General features: G+C 38.8%; 1 protein-coding gene across 2 annotated transcripts in view; it reads right to left on the reverse strand.

The window, feature by feature from the left end:
- Positions 1-8,175: 8,175 nt before the first annotated feature.
- The window catches only part of ephb2b (eph receptor B2b), a 220,195-nt gene continuing 212,989 nt past the window's right edge, over positions 8,176-15,381 (reverse strand). For both annotated transcript variants that reach the window (XM_066673311.1, XM_066673310.1), the window contains exons 14-16: positions 13,844-14,037; positions 12,109-12,264; positions 8,176-8,702 (exon numbers count right to left, since the gene is read on the reverse strand). In XM_066673311.1, the coding sequence (XP_066529408.1) occupies positions 8,594-8,702; positions 12,109-12,264; positions 13,844-14,037 (459 nt within the window). In that variant the 3' untranslated portion in view covers positions 8,176-8,593. The remainder of the gene's footprint in view (positions 8,703-12,108; positions 12,265-13,843; positions 14,038-15,381) is intronic.

The raw sequence follows: 15,381 nt of genomic DNA on the forward strand, positions 1-15,381 counted from the left end.
AATGTAGCAATACAATAAACCTTAAACAATAAATAATGCATTTCTACCTGTGAAGCTCAAATGTGGCCATATGATTATATTGTAATTAAGGTTTGATAAAGAGGTTTAACCTCAAATTTGTCACTCAGACAGTATTTGTTGTCTGAAGTTTGGTACTTTAGTAGCATGTGTAGCAAACAGCTAATGCTAGCTAACCACAAAGTTTATATAATGGGACCATGAAACTTATAGTTACGATAGTTACGCTCAAAACCATTTCTCCAAGTGCTGACTGCTTTAAAAATCTTTAATAACTCAGGTAGCTACTAATACTTATGCAACATATCTTTGTGCATCTTATGGAAAGTTATACTGTGTCAGAAACCACACATTGTCCAATATTTTAGTGTTCCTGACATTAAATGTCAGACTCTGTGGTATATATGCATGCAGTAAGCAATTTTAAGACACAGAACATGTTTCATCTGATGGATTATATTTGTATGAAGGGGAAAAACAGTCAATTTTGTTGTTGTTACTGGTTTTGGATTTTTTTTTCTACTTCTTTACAAAAGTCCCTTTTGAGAGTATTTTTGTAAGATAAAAGAAGTGAATGGATATTTGACCAAATAGAATCTTACATTCCTTGCCTGGACAAACCAAACTGAAATGTTTAAGAGTGGAAATATTGTGAGAAATATGGTAGAAATGTGCTAAGAACCATTAAAGGTAAAAGATGAAGAGGACGACCAACACTGAAGACCATGTGAGAAATTAGGAACTGGTCTATAGCCTAAAGACCCAAACTGGAGAGATAACACTCTGGGGACTCACCATCCATATGGATTCCAGGAGTCAGAATCACTTTTGTTCGTTCATTAATTTTCTGAATCAGAATCATAGTGCAAAAGGCAGGACTACAACCTGGACAAGGCACCAGTCCATCTCAGTGCTTAACACACTCTGAAGGTCACTCACACACTCAAACCTATGGGTAATTTCCAACACTTACCCAGTCACATTTATGAATACTTTTGCTTAAGCCACCCACCAACATGTGTTTTTTCGACTGTTGGTGGTAGCTGGCGCACCTGGAGGAAACCCATGCGGACACAGGGAGAACACACTCCTCACAGACAGTGACCCGAGGCAGGTACTGAACCCAGGACCCCAGGACCCTGGAGCTGTGTGACAGGAACACAATCTATTGTGCCACCGTGCACCCCTAGAATCAACTTGAAAGCTCTTAATAGTAATAATAATAATAATAATGAAAATATGAATAATAATAACAATAATAATCCCTGTGATGGACTGGTGCTCCGTCCTGGGTGTGTTCCTGCCTGGGAGTCACATCGAGGTCACAGTTAAAGAATAAATTATCATTGATAATAATAATAATTGATAATAATAATAATAACAACAACAACAGTAAAAATAATACCAAGACACAAGATTTATAACCGATCTCATTTCTTTTTTTTTTCTTTTTTTTTTTTTTTTTTAATGAGGAGAGTCAAGTTGGGCTGATTGATTTTTAGAAAATTAACCAATAACAATATTACAAATAATGGAATTGTTACATCATTCACAGGGTTACAGTCAAATGTACATTTTATACATCGAAACAGGACCTCCCATGTGTATCACAGTGGTCAGGGCTTGGTGCTCAGGGAAGGTCTAGTTGCCCCATGTATGTGTGTGTGTGTGTGTGTGTGTATTGGGCTCAAACAGGGAAGCATAATCCCAGGCAAACTGTAGTGATTCCAAGCCACCACAAGAGGGTGCTGTTACGTTGTGAGGAAGGGCAGTGCATACAGGAGCCATTTTCTCTCTGGGATGAAGCTTCTGACCAATTTTGAACGACACAGGCCACAACACAGAGACGGGGCCCGGCTTGTGTTTACGTTCAACTGCCATGATCATGGTAATACTGGGTCATAATGGTTTTATTTGCTTGCATTTTACAACTGCCACACAGTTGGGGAACAGTTCTGCAAAGACTGGGAGCATATGCCGTTCACAGCTTGCTGTTGAAAAGTGCAGGGCCGATCATGTTTATACTTGCCAATATTAAGATAAAGAGAGATAGAGAGAGAGAGTGTGAGAGAAAGAAAGCATTGGCGGTTCCAGTGATGTCCGCAGAACACAACTGTCGCCAGCTCAATAACTGGCCTGTGAAGTGATGCCTGTTGAGAGTCTGTATACACGTTCCATTAAGCCATCTGGCCTAGCACCTTCTGACCTGCCTCGGATGACAAAACGCCTATAAATTCCTGTGTCTGCTAAGTTGTGGTGAACAGTTCTGGTACTGTGGTGAAACGGTCCATAAGTAAACGGCCAATAAGCGTCGCTGAGTAGCTCTGCGGAACATTCTTTCACACTCTCGCCATTGCATCTCATTTATTCCCACCCTTGAGGTCTACTCAGCAGTTCCAGTAAATGAAAAGATGGACAGAAAAATGGAAACAAGTTGAGGAATGAAGCAGCTAGCCTCCTACAGAGACCAGTGGTTTCTATTTTAATGGAATATAAGAATAATGCTGTACCATTAAGATGAAATATAACTCTTTAAATACTGGCCTTTGTGATGTTAGAGAATATGAATTGCCGTACTGAAGCCTCAGCCTACGGATTGCTAAACCAAAGTAATAGCACAGCCTATAGGCTAGCTACGAGTGAGATTAGCATGTGTTGTGGAGACTATGGATTTCAACGGGAAAGTGAGTAAAAGCCGTGCCATTTTTCATGCTTTGTAGCACACAATAATGCTCCAAAGCTATTTTGGTTTACTGTATGATCATATCTCTTCCGAAGATTTCCAGATCCTCTCAGTCTGTATCATCTATATTGCTACATGTAATGCATTGCAACTCACCCTGCTTTGTACTGTGGTCTTTATCATTTATGTAGTTTTAGGTTTAAAAACGATTTTGACGGTTCCTGTAACAATCCTAATTCACACAATCCACAGGGCAAAGCTATTAGTTTAAAGACATATTTGTTTACCACAGACTGCATAGAGAAAAGCAGTTTCTTGGCATGATCCAGACTACAGCAACAGAGTTCTAACAAGTTGGAAAGAGACTGTTTGGTTTCAGATGAGCTGATAGCTTTGTGGCTATAATGCAGCAGTCTGTGAGTTTGAGTCACGCTGGACATAAATCTGCTACATTGGTGGCCATTTAGTCTAGGAAGACAGACACAACATATGCAGGCTTTGAATGTGGCTGAAAGCACAGCAGACCCTCGTGAGTCCGAGGGCAGTAGGTCATTTACACTTTAGAATGTACATTTTTAGTAAATAGTGAAGTTACCATTCTGGAGATCTGTGAGTTATGACTGAAAATACACACAAAGCAGTCATCTCCACCTTACTGCAAACCTGACAGAAACTTGGAAAAAGGAAACTGCCATGTGTGCAGGGCTACTGCAGCAAACTCAGGGATGTTACAGTGGACTGTGGGAACATTTTAAAGCGGCAAAACATGCTTCAAATATGAGATTAACTCTGGCCCAATTCAGCTCTTCAGATGGCACACGCAAATCTCATTCCCATTCCATTCCAACATGATTCCAAAAAGCAGCACATTTCTTTGAGAGAGAGAGAGAGAAAGAGAGAGAGAGAGAGTGTTCGGTAAGTGGTGACAAGTCTTCAGAGTACAGCATATCTTTTGAAACCTGGAAAGTGCCAGTAATACCACGGCGAGTAAACACACTGCTCTTCTACTGATTTACTACAGCAGAGGGACTCGGGACCTGAACACCTTCCAAACAGTCGTCCTCGCACCACCCCTTTAATCTGCTTCTGCTCTTCTCTCCATCACAAACACACACTCGCTGGGAGAAGTACTCCAGCAGTGGATATGGAATTTAAACACATCTTCTCCATCACTCCTCTCCCCAAAGAGATTATATATCGCATAGAGAGAGAGAGAGAGAGAGAGAGAGAGAGAAGGGGGCAGAGGGGAGTGAGGGGCTGAGGAAGAGGGAGAAGACACTGAATGAATGGAGAGAGTGAAAGCAAGTAAGAATAAATAGAGGATATTCTTAGGAAGATTAGCAGTTCAGTTGTGGGGCTACTTTACTGCTGGACACTGAGGAGCCAATAAATACTGAATGCTTGATCACCGAAGGTAAGAGGTTGCTGTAGGTGGGCCCTGTGGTTGCACCGCTGTAGACTCTGTCTCTCGTGCTGATGCATGAGCAAAACCCTTACATCTGGATATTGGATCACATACTGGGGTTAAATACTTCACTCCATTCTCTCCCAGACCAACACACCAAACAGTCAAATCAGCACAGCTTTTCAAACGCCTCTGAGGGTTCATTTGAAAGGTGTTTACCTGGGCCTTATTGCTACTGGAGTCAGGTTGCACTTTATACACACTGTCAGTCCAATAATATCATCAGTGTCGGAACAAAACCTCACCAATAACTTGGTGAGAAACCTTGGTAAATGTTAAAGAAGAAGAAATTTTCAAGCCAGCACTGACTTTCAGATTTCAGAATGCACTGAACACAAGGTTTTTGTTGAAAACCAACATTATTCAATCATCACCCACACTCCTATTAAACGTATAGAGGCTGTGTCCCAAACTGTGCCATATTCACTACACAGGGCCCCTATGACAATGTCTCCACAGACCTCACTCCAGGACGGTCATGAATGTAATAGCACAATAACTGAAGAAATTCTTAAACGGGGAAATATTAAAGACAGTTCCCTGGGGTCTTTATCAAATGTTTCTTTCATCCTTTGTTTAAAATACAATGGATCAACAACAGCACCGTTCTCACCCTGTTCAAACAGCCCTGTTTCTTTAAATTAAAATGAGCCTCTTACCCCCAAGAAAACAGCAGAGTCACGGGAGCCGTGGACACTTTTGTTTAACTTGTTTTTTTGTTATTTATTTATTATTTCTCCACTCTATTTTGAATTTCTTGAATTTTACTTGGGTTAAGATACTGGAGATGCTCAGACGAGGGAGCGGGCAGTTCTAAAGTCCCTGCACTTGATATCAGAAGTGGAGCATAATCAGAACAGCTCATTTTAGCTCATGCTTATTCATGCAGGCAGAAGAAATAATAATACACACACACACACACACACACAGGGAATATGGCACAGTTTCAGACACAGCTATAGCTTGTCAACGTATTGTAGTTTTCTGCCTTTCAAGGGCATTCTATTCAAGCTGAAGTCCAGTTGTATTGGTCTATTATGGTCATATATCTTTTTTTTTATCTTTTACATCTTAACACTGTTTTAATACCTTGCCTTTAAAGGACCCTATCCAGTTTTTCTTCCACTTCTTCCAGCCATTATTCATGTTTAGAATCCTTCAAACCCCACCAAAAATAGGTACTGAACACCAGTGTATCACTGCTGTGCAGTTATTTTTAGACCTGCAGGAGTACAAATGGTGCATCAAAGATTAGCAAACATTTGGAAGAGTTCTGTCATGGGAAGATGGTTAACAGTTATGGTCCTGATGACCCCGGTCAGGCTGGAGGCCTTGGTGCCAGATGACCACTGCATTTCTAGCACATTCAAGCAGCTTGAATTATTCCTCTCAATGTGGTGCATCAAGCCAAGTGAATTAAATATGTGTTTTAAAGATGTAGGTGGACCCTGAGGTTATGAAACAGAGGAAATCTCTGGTGAGCTGAGCTGGACAAAGTGTAATGGAGCACTGCTGACCACAAGTGACCTCCATGCCAGGATACACGCACCCATACAGACACACACACACACACACACACATACACAAATGTAGCACAGTTGGAGGTGTCTCTGGTTTTCCTGTTCTTCGGCTTCTGCTGGAAGTACTCAGTTTGGCCTCAGTCCTACAATCTCTAGCACTTCACCCGTCTGTCTATTCGCTATTACAAAAGAAAAGGAAAAAAAAGCCCAACATTTTGACACTAATAACTCTCCATTCATTTTTATAACAAAAAAAATCTGTACACTAAAATCCAACACATCTTCATGAAAAAAAAAATCTCTGAAAGGGGAAGGCTACTTACATTGCTATTTACATGTATGTTTGATGAATATTGATACTTGCAAATAAGTATGAACCTAGAGGTCCAGAAATGACCAATAATGTTTAGACAATTGGGCATGGAAGTCTACAGATGGATTTTCTTTATATCAAATCAAATCAATTAAACCACACCTAGAATACGGCAGTTACTGCCACACTCCAGGACCACGATTACTGTGCAAAAAAACAGGCTTCTCTATTCATTTCAAGTCAGCCTCAGAGGACATTTACTTTCTGGACCTGAAGTTGCCACCTCTTTGCAAAGGTAGGGAAAAAAAAGAAGTCCTTCAAGTATATCATTTCCAGTAAAACAGCTATCAGGAGATACTTCTAGAAAGATCAGATTTAGGAGAATGGATTAGTCAAATCCATTGTGAGAAGGCAACTCAATGCTAGAAAAGGAAATAGACAGAAAAGAAGATGTATGTAAATCTAGCAAAGAAGCTGCTGAATATTAACGTCATTCAATGTGATTACCTGGACTCAGGGAAACTGAAATTGCAACCAACTTCTATGACTGAACTTGGGAGGCATGGAAATATTCCTGCTGATTTCTTTGATAATTTAAGGGCTGCTTTAACCGGAAATAAAATAAATGAACGGCAGTCTCTGTCTTACACAGTAGAGTATGTGTTGGCTTTTCACTCCAACTTAATATCATGCCTTCGAGGGATACTTTACCCAGATATGCAAATGTGGCTAAACATGAATGAAACTAGCATAATGCTAACAGACTCATTTCATATTTAGCAGAGTTGGCATTTCTGGATGAGGTGTACGTGAATCAGTACCAATGGAATACCAACCAATAAAATAATACCATGTTTATACTGGACATCACTGTCCTATATATATATATATATTTTTAAAGGATTGCCTCTTATTTCAATCCTTTAATGCTGAGATTTCACACTTCATTATATATAAACACAAAAAAATCCTTTGTAAAAGCTGAAATCTGGGAATTAAGCAAAAAAAAAAAACACAGTGATCTTTAAGGTGTAGTAAAGTGAAGTCATCCTTTTCGACAAATGGCATGCTGTCAGACGCTCGGTGTTCACCCAATGATCCCCCCCCACACACACACACATGCACTCTTACACTCATACGCACACTTGTGTATGGCAGGGCTTTGAAAAAATAAAACGAGGGATCAATAAATCAAATGAATAGCAAAACATATGTGCACTCGGGGTCCTTCTATGTAAACAATTCATTAACATATGCACTAAATTCCTCCATGTCTATATATTGGTAGGGAAAGCATTATGTGATGTGTCTTGTACTTAATCATTGAAATCCATTGTCTAAGGTATAAAAAAAAAAAAAAAAAAAGTTTCCGAGCTCAGAAAAAAAATAAAATAAAATAAAAAAAATAAAAAACACGCCAATCCATCAGTTCCAAGCTAAAATCTTAATGCGTCTGATATGTACAGAAGGACCTGTGAGGTAGGACAGGAAGACGTCCTATTTGGCAGGTTATGTCTGTAAAAGGAGAAAAACAAAATAATAACAATAATATTAAAATGGTCTCGTGTCCTCACGTGGTGAATGGAAGCCAAGAAAAAAACAAAATCTTCATCACAAAATTCAACACTGTCGACAAGATTACTATTAAGAAGAGAAGACATCTGCTTTTGTTGTTGATTTGTTTTGTTTCCTTTGTTTCAGTTGTTTCAACGTGTTGCAAACTACTAAAGTTATCAGAAGTCTGGTGTTTTCTTCATGGCAGTAATCGCTGCCGAACGTTCCATCTCATGGTGTTTTTTTTATTTTTTTATTTTTTATTTCATCTCCATTACTCGCGTTCCCCGTCAACCGTGGAGAAGGGATTACGGTTCCACTCTTTCTTTCACTTGCAGCCATTTAGCAGGCAGTCCGTTTTCCTATTTCATGATTTCCCCAATAAAATAGAATTAAAAACCCGAAGAAAAATCTCAGAAGCGCATGGTTTGTCCGTTGTACCTCTCTTTTCTTTCTCGCCCTTTTAAAGGGTAGCCTTTTCTATTTAAAGTCTGCCTAGATTACACTTGTACACATCTATATATCTCATATAGATCCACATAGCTTTTTTTAATTTTTTCTTTAAAAAAAAATTCTTAGAAAATTTCTTAATAGGAACAGATGAGTAGAAGAGGGTTGAGGAAGAAGTGAAAAAAAAACAAAAAAAACAAATATATATATATATAAAACTAAGAGAAAGAGGAAGAGCATGCTCTTGGTAGATGAAAAGAATCTGCTATTGTTTGGCTCGCTAAGCCTGACGTTTAGGTGGTGGTGGTGGGTTTTTTTTGTTTGTTTTTATTTGTTTGTTGTTGTTGATGTTTAGGGGACAACTCTGTCCCAGGTTGCTGGGGCTATATTTGGGGTCACTCAGGAGGTGGGTATGTGGAGGAGGGGTGCTGGGTTGTAGATGAGAGAGATAAGATGAGGGAATTGGAGGAAAATCCCTTTAGGATAACGGTGGTCCTGAAGAAAAAAACAAGCTCAAGGTTCCCGAGCGTTCGTTTCCGTCTGACCACTTACTCCTGGCTCTCTCACTGTCCAACATGGTGCTTCAGTGGTCAAACCTCCACCGACTGGATCTGGTTCATCTGCGCCCTCATCATCTGGACACTGTTCAGGATCTTCTTCTGATGACCTGCTAGTGTCACTCCCACCCTGAGGATATCTCTGTGGAGAGGACGCACACACACACACACACACACTGGTTCTTAAATGATTTATACCTTTTACACAGGTCATTAAGATTCAGTCCCATGCATTATATATGTAGCGCTTGTCATATTAAGGCCTCCATAACTCCATCCTTTCTGGCTTTTATTAGTTGTGTGTTTGAGGTATCTTTAACAAGGCTACATGACATATCCAAAAGTCTGTCATGACAGCTGGCATAAACATCTATATAAAAAAAAAAAGCCTCGCTGAGCCCTTCCAAGGAAAACCATATACCAACAACTTTCAATTTTTATTACCACTTCTTGCTTTTCCAGTTTAAGCAGTGGAGATACAGAGGAGTTCATTGTGAGAAAATGCTTAAATTGAAATAAATAAATAAATAAAAACAACCTAATAAACAAAAGATATTCTTTAGTGGCTGCTGTATTTTAAACAGAGGACGTCAAACAAGGTCAATTCAAGCTAAAAATAATTTTCAAACAAAGTTCACATTTATGCATTATTATTATTTTTTTTTTGCAATGGTTCTGATGTCGTAAACGATGTTTAGGGTAAATTAGGCCAAAACCACCTTCATTTCAGGGTAGTGTCCATTGTGGTGATCTCCAGTAATGTGAAACCATAGCATGTACTCAAAGCCTGGTCCTAAAACTAACTAGGCACAGAACCCACAACAACCCCAGGTGCTGGAGAAGGCTTGCCAGCGCTGTGGGTGTGTGTTCACAGTGTGTTTCAGTTTTGTGGAGTATAAACTGATTCACACAGGCACTATAAAGCAACTTGATTCTTTATATCATGTGAGTTGCATTTTTACAGGAAGTAAAACCAATAACATAAATAATAATTAAACATATTAAAATAAGTTATTTATTGACAGCAAAAATGGATGAGCACTTCTTTAACCAAACAAACCTATATGTCCCTTAACCGTACCCTTTCAGCTTTAAGAAAGTACGCATATGATTTTTTGACACACTTTCCAAAGTGAGGATCAATATGTAGGGGGCTTAGTATGTTATTTTATTTATTTATTTATTTTCCCAGATTTCCTGTGTCCTATAAATGTGTGAAGACTGACGCATACACATACCTGCATGCACACCGACACTTCCACACAAGGCACATTACTGTTCGCCAAAATAAACCCAGCATGTTAGCTCAGGACTAAACAGCGGCTAAATTCCTCTGGCTTCCAGTGCTATCCGTATCACCCAGTTTTTGTTGCACAATCAAAAATGCGTGTGAGACAATGGCATGTCTTTGTTTTCACAGGGCTGTGTGTCTGGTTGGTGCAGGTAAAGTGGAGATTAATGCCAGGAAAGATGAATGTGAGAGTGCCACGCTGCAGTTTGTTTCCCCTCTGCATAGCACAGGGCTCAAGAATGCAGACGATAAACCAAGTTAATGTTTACTAAATACGTCTGATATGGGGACTTTAGTTTATTGTTTAGTCTGTGTCTTGACAACTATCATTATTATAGCTCTACAGCTCTGAAAAACTGATGCACTGAAAATGCTTGATTGAAATGGGCACACCATTTGCATGTCAATCTTACGCATATTAATATCATACTGACAATTAATGACAAGGTATGTCATTTAAAAGATGAAGCTTTAATGTAGTTTATTTTATTCCTGTTAAACAATGTACACATTAGATATTTTCATGACGTTAATGTGCATCTGATTATTTGAACTGATTAGCTTGGTCCTAGAAGTATAACGCAAACAAAACCACATTCTTATGTTAATTTTTCTACAGTTTAATTTGGCTTATCCTTTGCTAATGTTCTCTAACGTTTGTCCAACCTTGTAACAGTTGTTATGGCACAGTCTATGGGTGGGGCACAGATGCACAGTTTTCTGCATTGGTGTGGTCCAGTAAACACTGCTGGCCCTTTCTTATTTAAACTGAGGCCCTAAGTAAATATTATTTCTTCACATTTTATATCAGTTTATTATTTAGATTACACTGAAGTTCTTTTTGATCCTGGTCATTAGTGGAACGTATTCCACATTAAACCCCCTCTGTTACTGTTTGTGATCACAGTAATATTATTTATGCCTCATCTTGAAAGATGACAGCTAGCAAACACGGCAAAAACATTACACACGCTGAAAAATTTTCAAACTACAGGGAAAAGGGCTTAACAAAGGAACAATAGTCAGCAGTTATGAAGTCATGTGGAGAATCAAAGAGTTGTGCTGGCTTTGAGTTTTAAACCTGGATGTTCTCCAGACCTGCACCATCCGCAGCTTCATCTTGATTTCTCCTTCTCTCTCTCTTTGGGTCAGATGTACTAAAAAGTGTATGTGCTAGGTTATAAGCATAAATAAGACGTATACTCCCTGAAAAGTAGCGTATGCACTATAATATTGTACAAATCTACATGCACAGGATATTTGATTTCTACAAGCAAGAGGAAACTTCTCATATTATGATGAATACTATGTCCACAATCTATAAACACCTTTTATAAACAATTAAAGTTCCATATGTTATGGAAATCTGTGCAATTATGCACAAGCAAATTTCATAGCCTTTATATCAGAGCACAAAATGAAATGGGATGCTCTGGATCAGCTGTAACCTGAGCCTAAGATCAGCAGGCTTAATGCCATGTATCACATGTATGCGGATAACAGTTTTGTCATTGTTTTTTTTAGCCTCCCGTCCACATTAAAACTGTGTTTTAGGTCACTACAAATGCTCTCCAAGGTAGGGATTTTTGAAAATGCTGTTGTCAGTGGCAAATGCATCCTTTTGAGAATGCTGATGTCACACAGCGTGTCTGTCTCTGGCTGAAATTCAAAAACCCCCTCACTGTCTATATATTAAACCACATAAGTTATAAAACTACAATGTATACATACAGATAACACGATATTACAGATTCCCACATATAGATTATTATAAATTATGTGAATTAGAATTATATAATGCAATATTAAGATCTAGATTCAGTAATTTCATGACTTGTGTAATCCACTACAAAAGGGGTATGGGGTGATTTGAGATAAAACATACACTTGTGTACAAGTGTTTCTTTCATGTTTTGTGGTGTTGTCTCTCTTTAGGAGGTACTATGCCTCCCTACTGGACTGGCATGGTAATGCAACTGTTTTTGTATCTGTTTGGGGTATATATTTAATTATTTACAATATCCAGATCTTTGTGGATGGGATCTCAGTTAGAGAGATAAAAAGTTCCCCAGAACTGAGCTGTGGAGCACGTAAATACTTTCTGAAGCGTAATGATGTTCAGGATGAGCTGCTGTGACATTTGCGATCCATAACTAATCATTTAATATCATTATCAACCATTAGTTAGATTTCAGACTTTTGGACCTCACAGTATGTACATGTGGCACTCTGTCTCTCTCTGTTTAGCAGCACTTACTCCATGGTCATCTGTGAGACTAGTTCGAAGCTGGTGAAGTCAGCGTTGGCGAAGTTGTCCTTGTACTGGCCCATCTTAATGGCGTCTAGCCACTCATCCACACTGCTGAAGCTGGAGAAGTCAGGCACGCTGCGGTCCAGCAAGGGCAAGTGCACACTGCAAAGGACAGAAAGTGGACACGTTAATATGTATTCTAACTATTTCAGGTCGGTGTTTTACTCAATCTGGGTTGTATATAGTTTGCTCTTCTCATTTGTATAGGTATCTGTTGTCTCAGAGAGTTCACAGCTGCACAATATATAACTTGTACAGAACTATTCCCAGAGCCAGTACTATTTATTCATAAGATACAGAATAAATAGTGTGAATATTTCCTATATTTCATATATAAAAAACCTCAGGGTGACCCCTGTCTTCAAAATCATAGAAGCCCCAGTAGAGATCTGAATTTTAAGACAGAAACATAAGAAGTATAGGAGCATATAATACCAGTCTTCTTGCCTGAATGTGTATGCACATGAAAAGGTGTTTCAGAATGTTATTTTGTTTTGCACTTTTGCAGCCGTATGGAGTCAAAGAGTGCCTCAAGCATTGGATGAAATGTCTCGGTTTATCAAACTTGAGCGGATTTTATTTACACACTGTGGCTTGGTGCCAAAAAAAACAAGGAAGCGAAATGTTTGGCACGCAAGTGCTGCGCTGACGTGATCGCAAGTGAAACCGACATGTTCGTAAACATTATGGGAATAGATTGTTCCTACAGAAACTGTTTTAAAGATGTACTTGTTGAGGTCATATTCCATTTAGGTTTTAAATAAGCCTTGAACGACGCATGGGAGTGGGCTTGTATGAAGACTAGCCATGAACATTATCTCACACACACACACACACACACACAAAAAGCAATACCACACCCACGCATCCAGACAAAGTCAGGTATAATGGCTAAAATGTGTCTCTGCCTCTTAAAAAAACTTCAGAGGTCTTTAAAACCATAGACATATCATATGGCATATATGGGTTTTCCCTCCACTGGGATAAATATAACTAGTATCATATTCCATTTTTTCATATCCAGAATGGGAGCCCATACCAAAATCAAATTACTTTTGCTTTACAACCAATGACAGAACACACAGTATATTTAATGAACAAATTTATCTTTTCTTTCCTTACATATGCTCTACTCCCTTTTGCCAAGAAAATAATATGCATCACTGAATTATTCTGTGAAATGTTGCACAGCTGTTCCTTAATAGACTTGAATAATTGCTTTAATGGTACACTAGGTGGTGATGTGCACCTTTTACTTGCTAGACACTGAGAGAGAAGAAGTCTAGCCATTCATGAGCAACAGCACACTCAGCCTGAAAAGCATTCGTGCTGGATATGATCATAATCCTTTTAGTAGTAATGCATTTTATACTATGATATCCAGGCAATTCATTCATTCATTTTCTGTAAATGCTTCATTCTGATCAGGGTCATGAGGGGGTCCAGAGCCTACGCAGAATCATCACTAGTTTGAAATGCAGATCATAATATATAAATGATCAACATCAATGGAGTTTAAAAAAAAAAATATATATATATATATATATATATATATATATATATATATATATATGTATCATTTAAAAGACACAACGCTGTTAGACCATTACATAACATCAAACAAATACATATTCTAACATGCCATACACTCAAAAAATATGAGGAACCCTGCTGGCCGTACCCTGAAGAGAGAGGGGTCATGGCCTTGAGGCTGTTGGGGTTGCGGATCATCTTGTCCAGGTTGTTGACGATCTGGCTGAATTTGGGCCGGTTGTTGCGGTCCTTCTGCCAACAGTCCAACATCAGCTGGTGCAGGGCACTGGGGCAGTCCATGGGTGGGGGCAGCCGATAGTCCTGTTCAATGGCATTTATCACCTGCAGGGGGAGACCCAGAGGTTTAAGTTTTTACACGTGGAAGGGAATCAGAATCAAAATCGGAATCTTTTAGTGGCAAAGATACATTCATTAGGGACAATGTATATTAATAAATGTAAGTGTAAACATGCTGATAGTTACAGTACGATAGAAGGGCTTTGGCTGAATAAATAAAATAACCTAAACTATTACGTGTTTGCTGAAAACATAAAGGCAGCAGGTGCCCTTTCACTAATAATAAGATGTTAATAATACGCAATATACATGTGTGTGGGACATTTTTTTTCAATCCCTTTATGCTTTTTATGGAAAACTGGCTATTCTTAAAGGAACCTCGTAGTGTAAATAATTGTTCCAACACTGTACATATATCAATCAGGAGGGGGACAAATTCCTACCTTCTTCCCAAAGTTACATAATGCAATTTCTGCAGTTCTAAGCCCAGAGACAGAAAATACAGAGACTCTGTTCTCCTTACTACAGGTCAGTAGAGTATCACAATGATATTAAAAAATGTCACATAGCGTTCCTTTATAGTTAATTTATGCTTCTATGTCAAACCAATGCTGTTAGTATTGCATACCCTACGCTGTAAACTGACTCCCACCTCCCCGGAAATGTAACTATGTGTCGACTGCCTAAGTAGTGCACTTCATTTTTTATAAAACTAATATGTATAACAGCAATAGTGTGTTACCTATGTTCAAGGATGATATTTGTGATTCAGCCTTAGCGCTGTGATGGTGTAATTGCAGAGTGATGCAGACACACCACCACACGAAGCATAAACCCAACAACCCAGAGGCATCAACTGCCTTTAGTCGACTGAGCAGTTGTCACCTGTAGTCTCTGATGTTATGAATCCTGACAGTTGGCATTAAGACAACCATAAGATCTAGATTTACAGATAATATTTTTTGTATGTTCTGCAGAGTGCCCACAAGGACAGAAAATACAAATAAAATAAAAATCTAACAGCTTGGCTAAGCATAAAGATGTGTAAATACATGGCCACCGGATATGCCCTGTTTTGGTGCAAAAGGCCTAAAATGTAGATGTTTTAGGGCAAGTAAATCACCATCTATTTATATTTCATACTTTATAATTTAAACTGTTTGGACAGAAACTCACTGTAATTTTGAAGCAGTTGGACAGTCTCTGGGCATTGCGTGTGGGCTAAAGCTAGATTTTATTTCACAGACATTAACTCCAGGGTCTGTCAGTAGCTCTAGAGACTGGTTGGTTGTTTATTTACTTATTTATGTTTCATGTTTGCTTCATGAATAAGTGCCGAAAAGGATACTTCCTCTCCTTTCACCAAAAATCCTGTAAGTGCAAGTGCTT

This window comes from Hoplias malabaricus, chromosome 5 (genome assembly GCF_029633855.1).
Source record: "Hoplias malabaricus isolate fHopMal1 chromosome 5, fHopMal1.hap1, whole genome shotgun sequence".
NCBI lineage: Eukaryota > Metazoa > Chordata > Actinopteri > Characiformes > Erythrinidae > Hoplias > Hoplias malabaricus.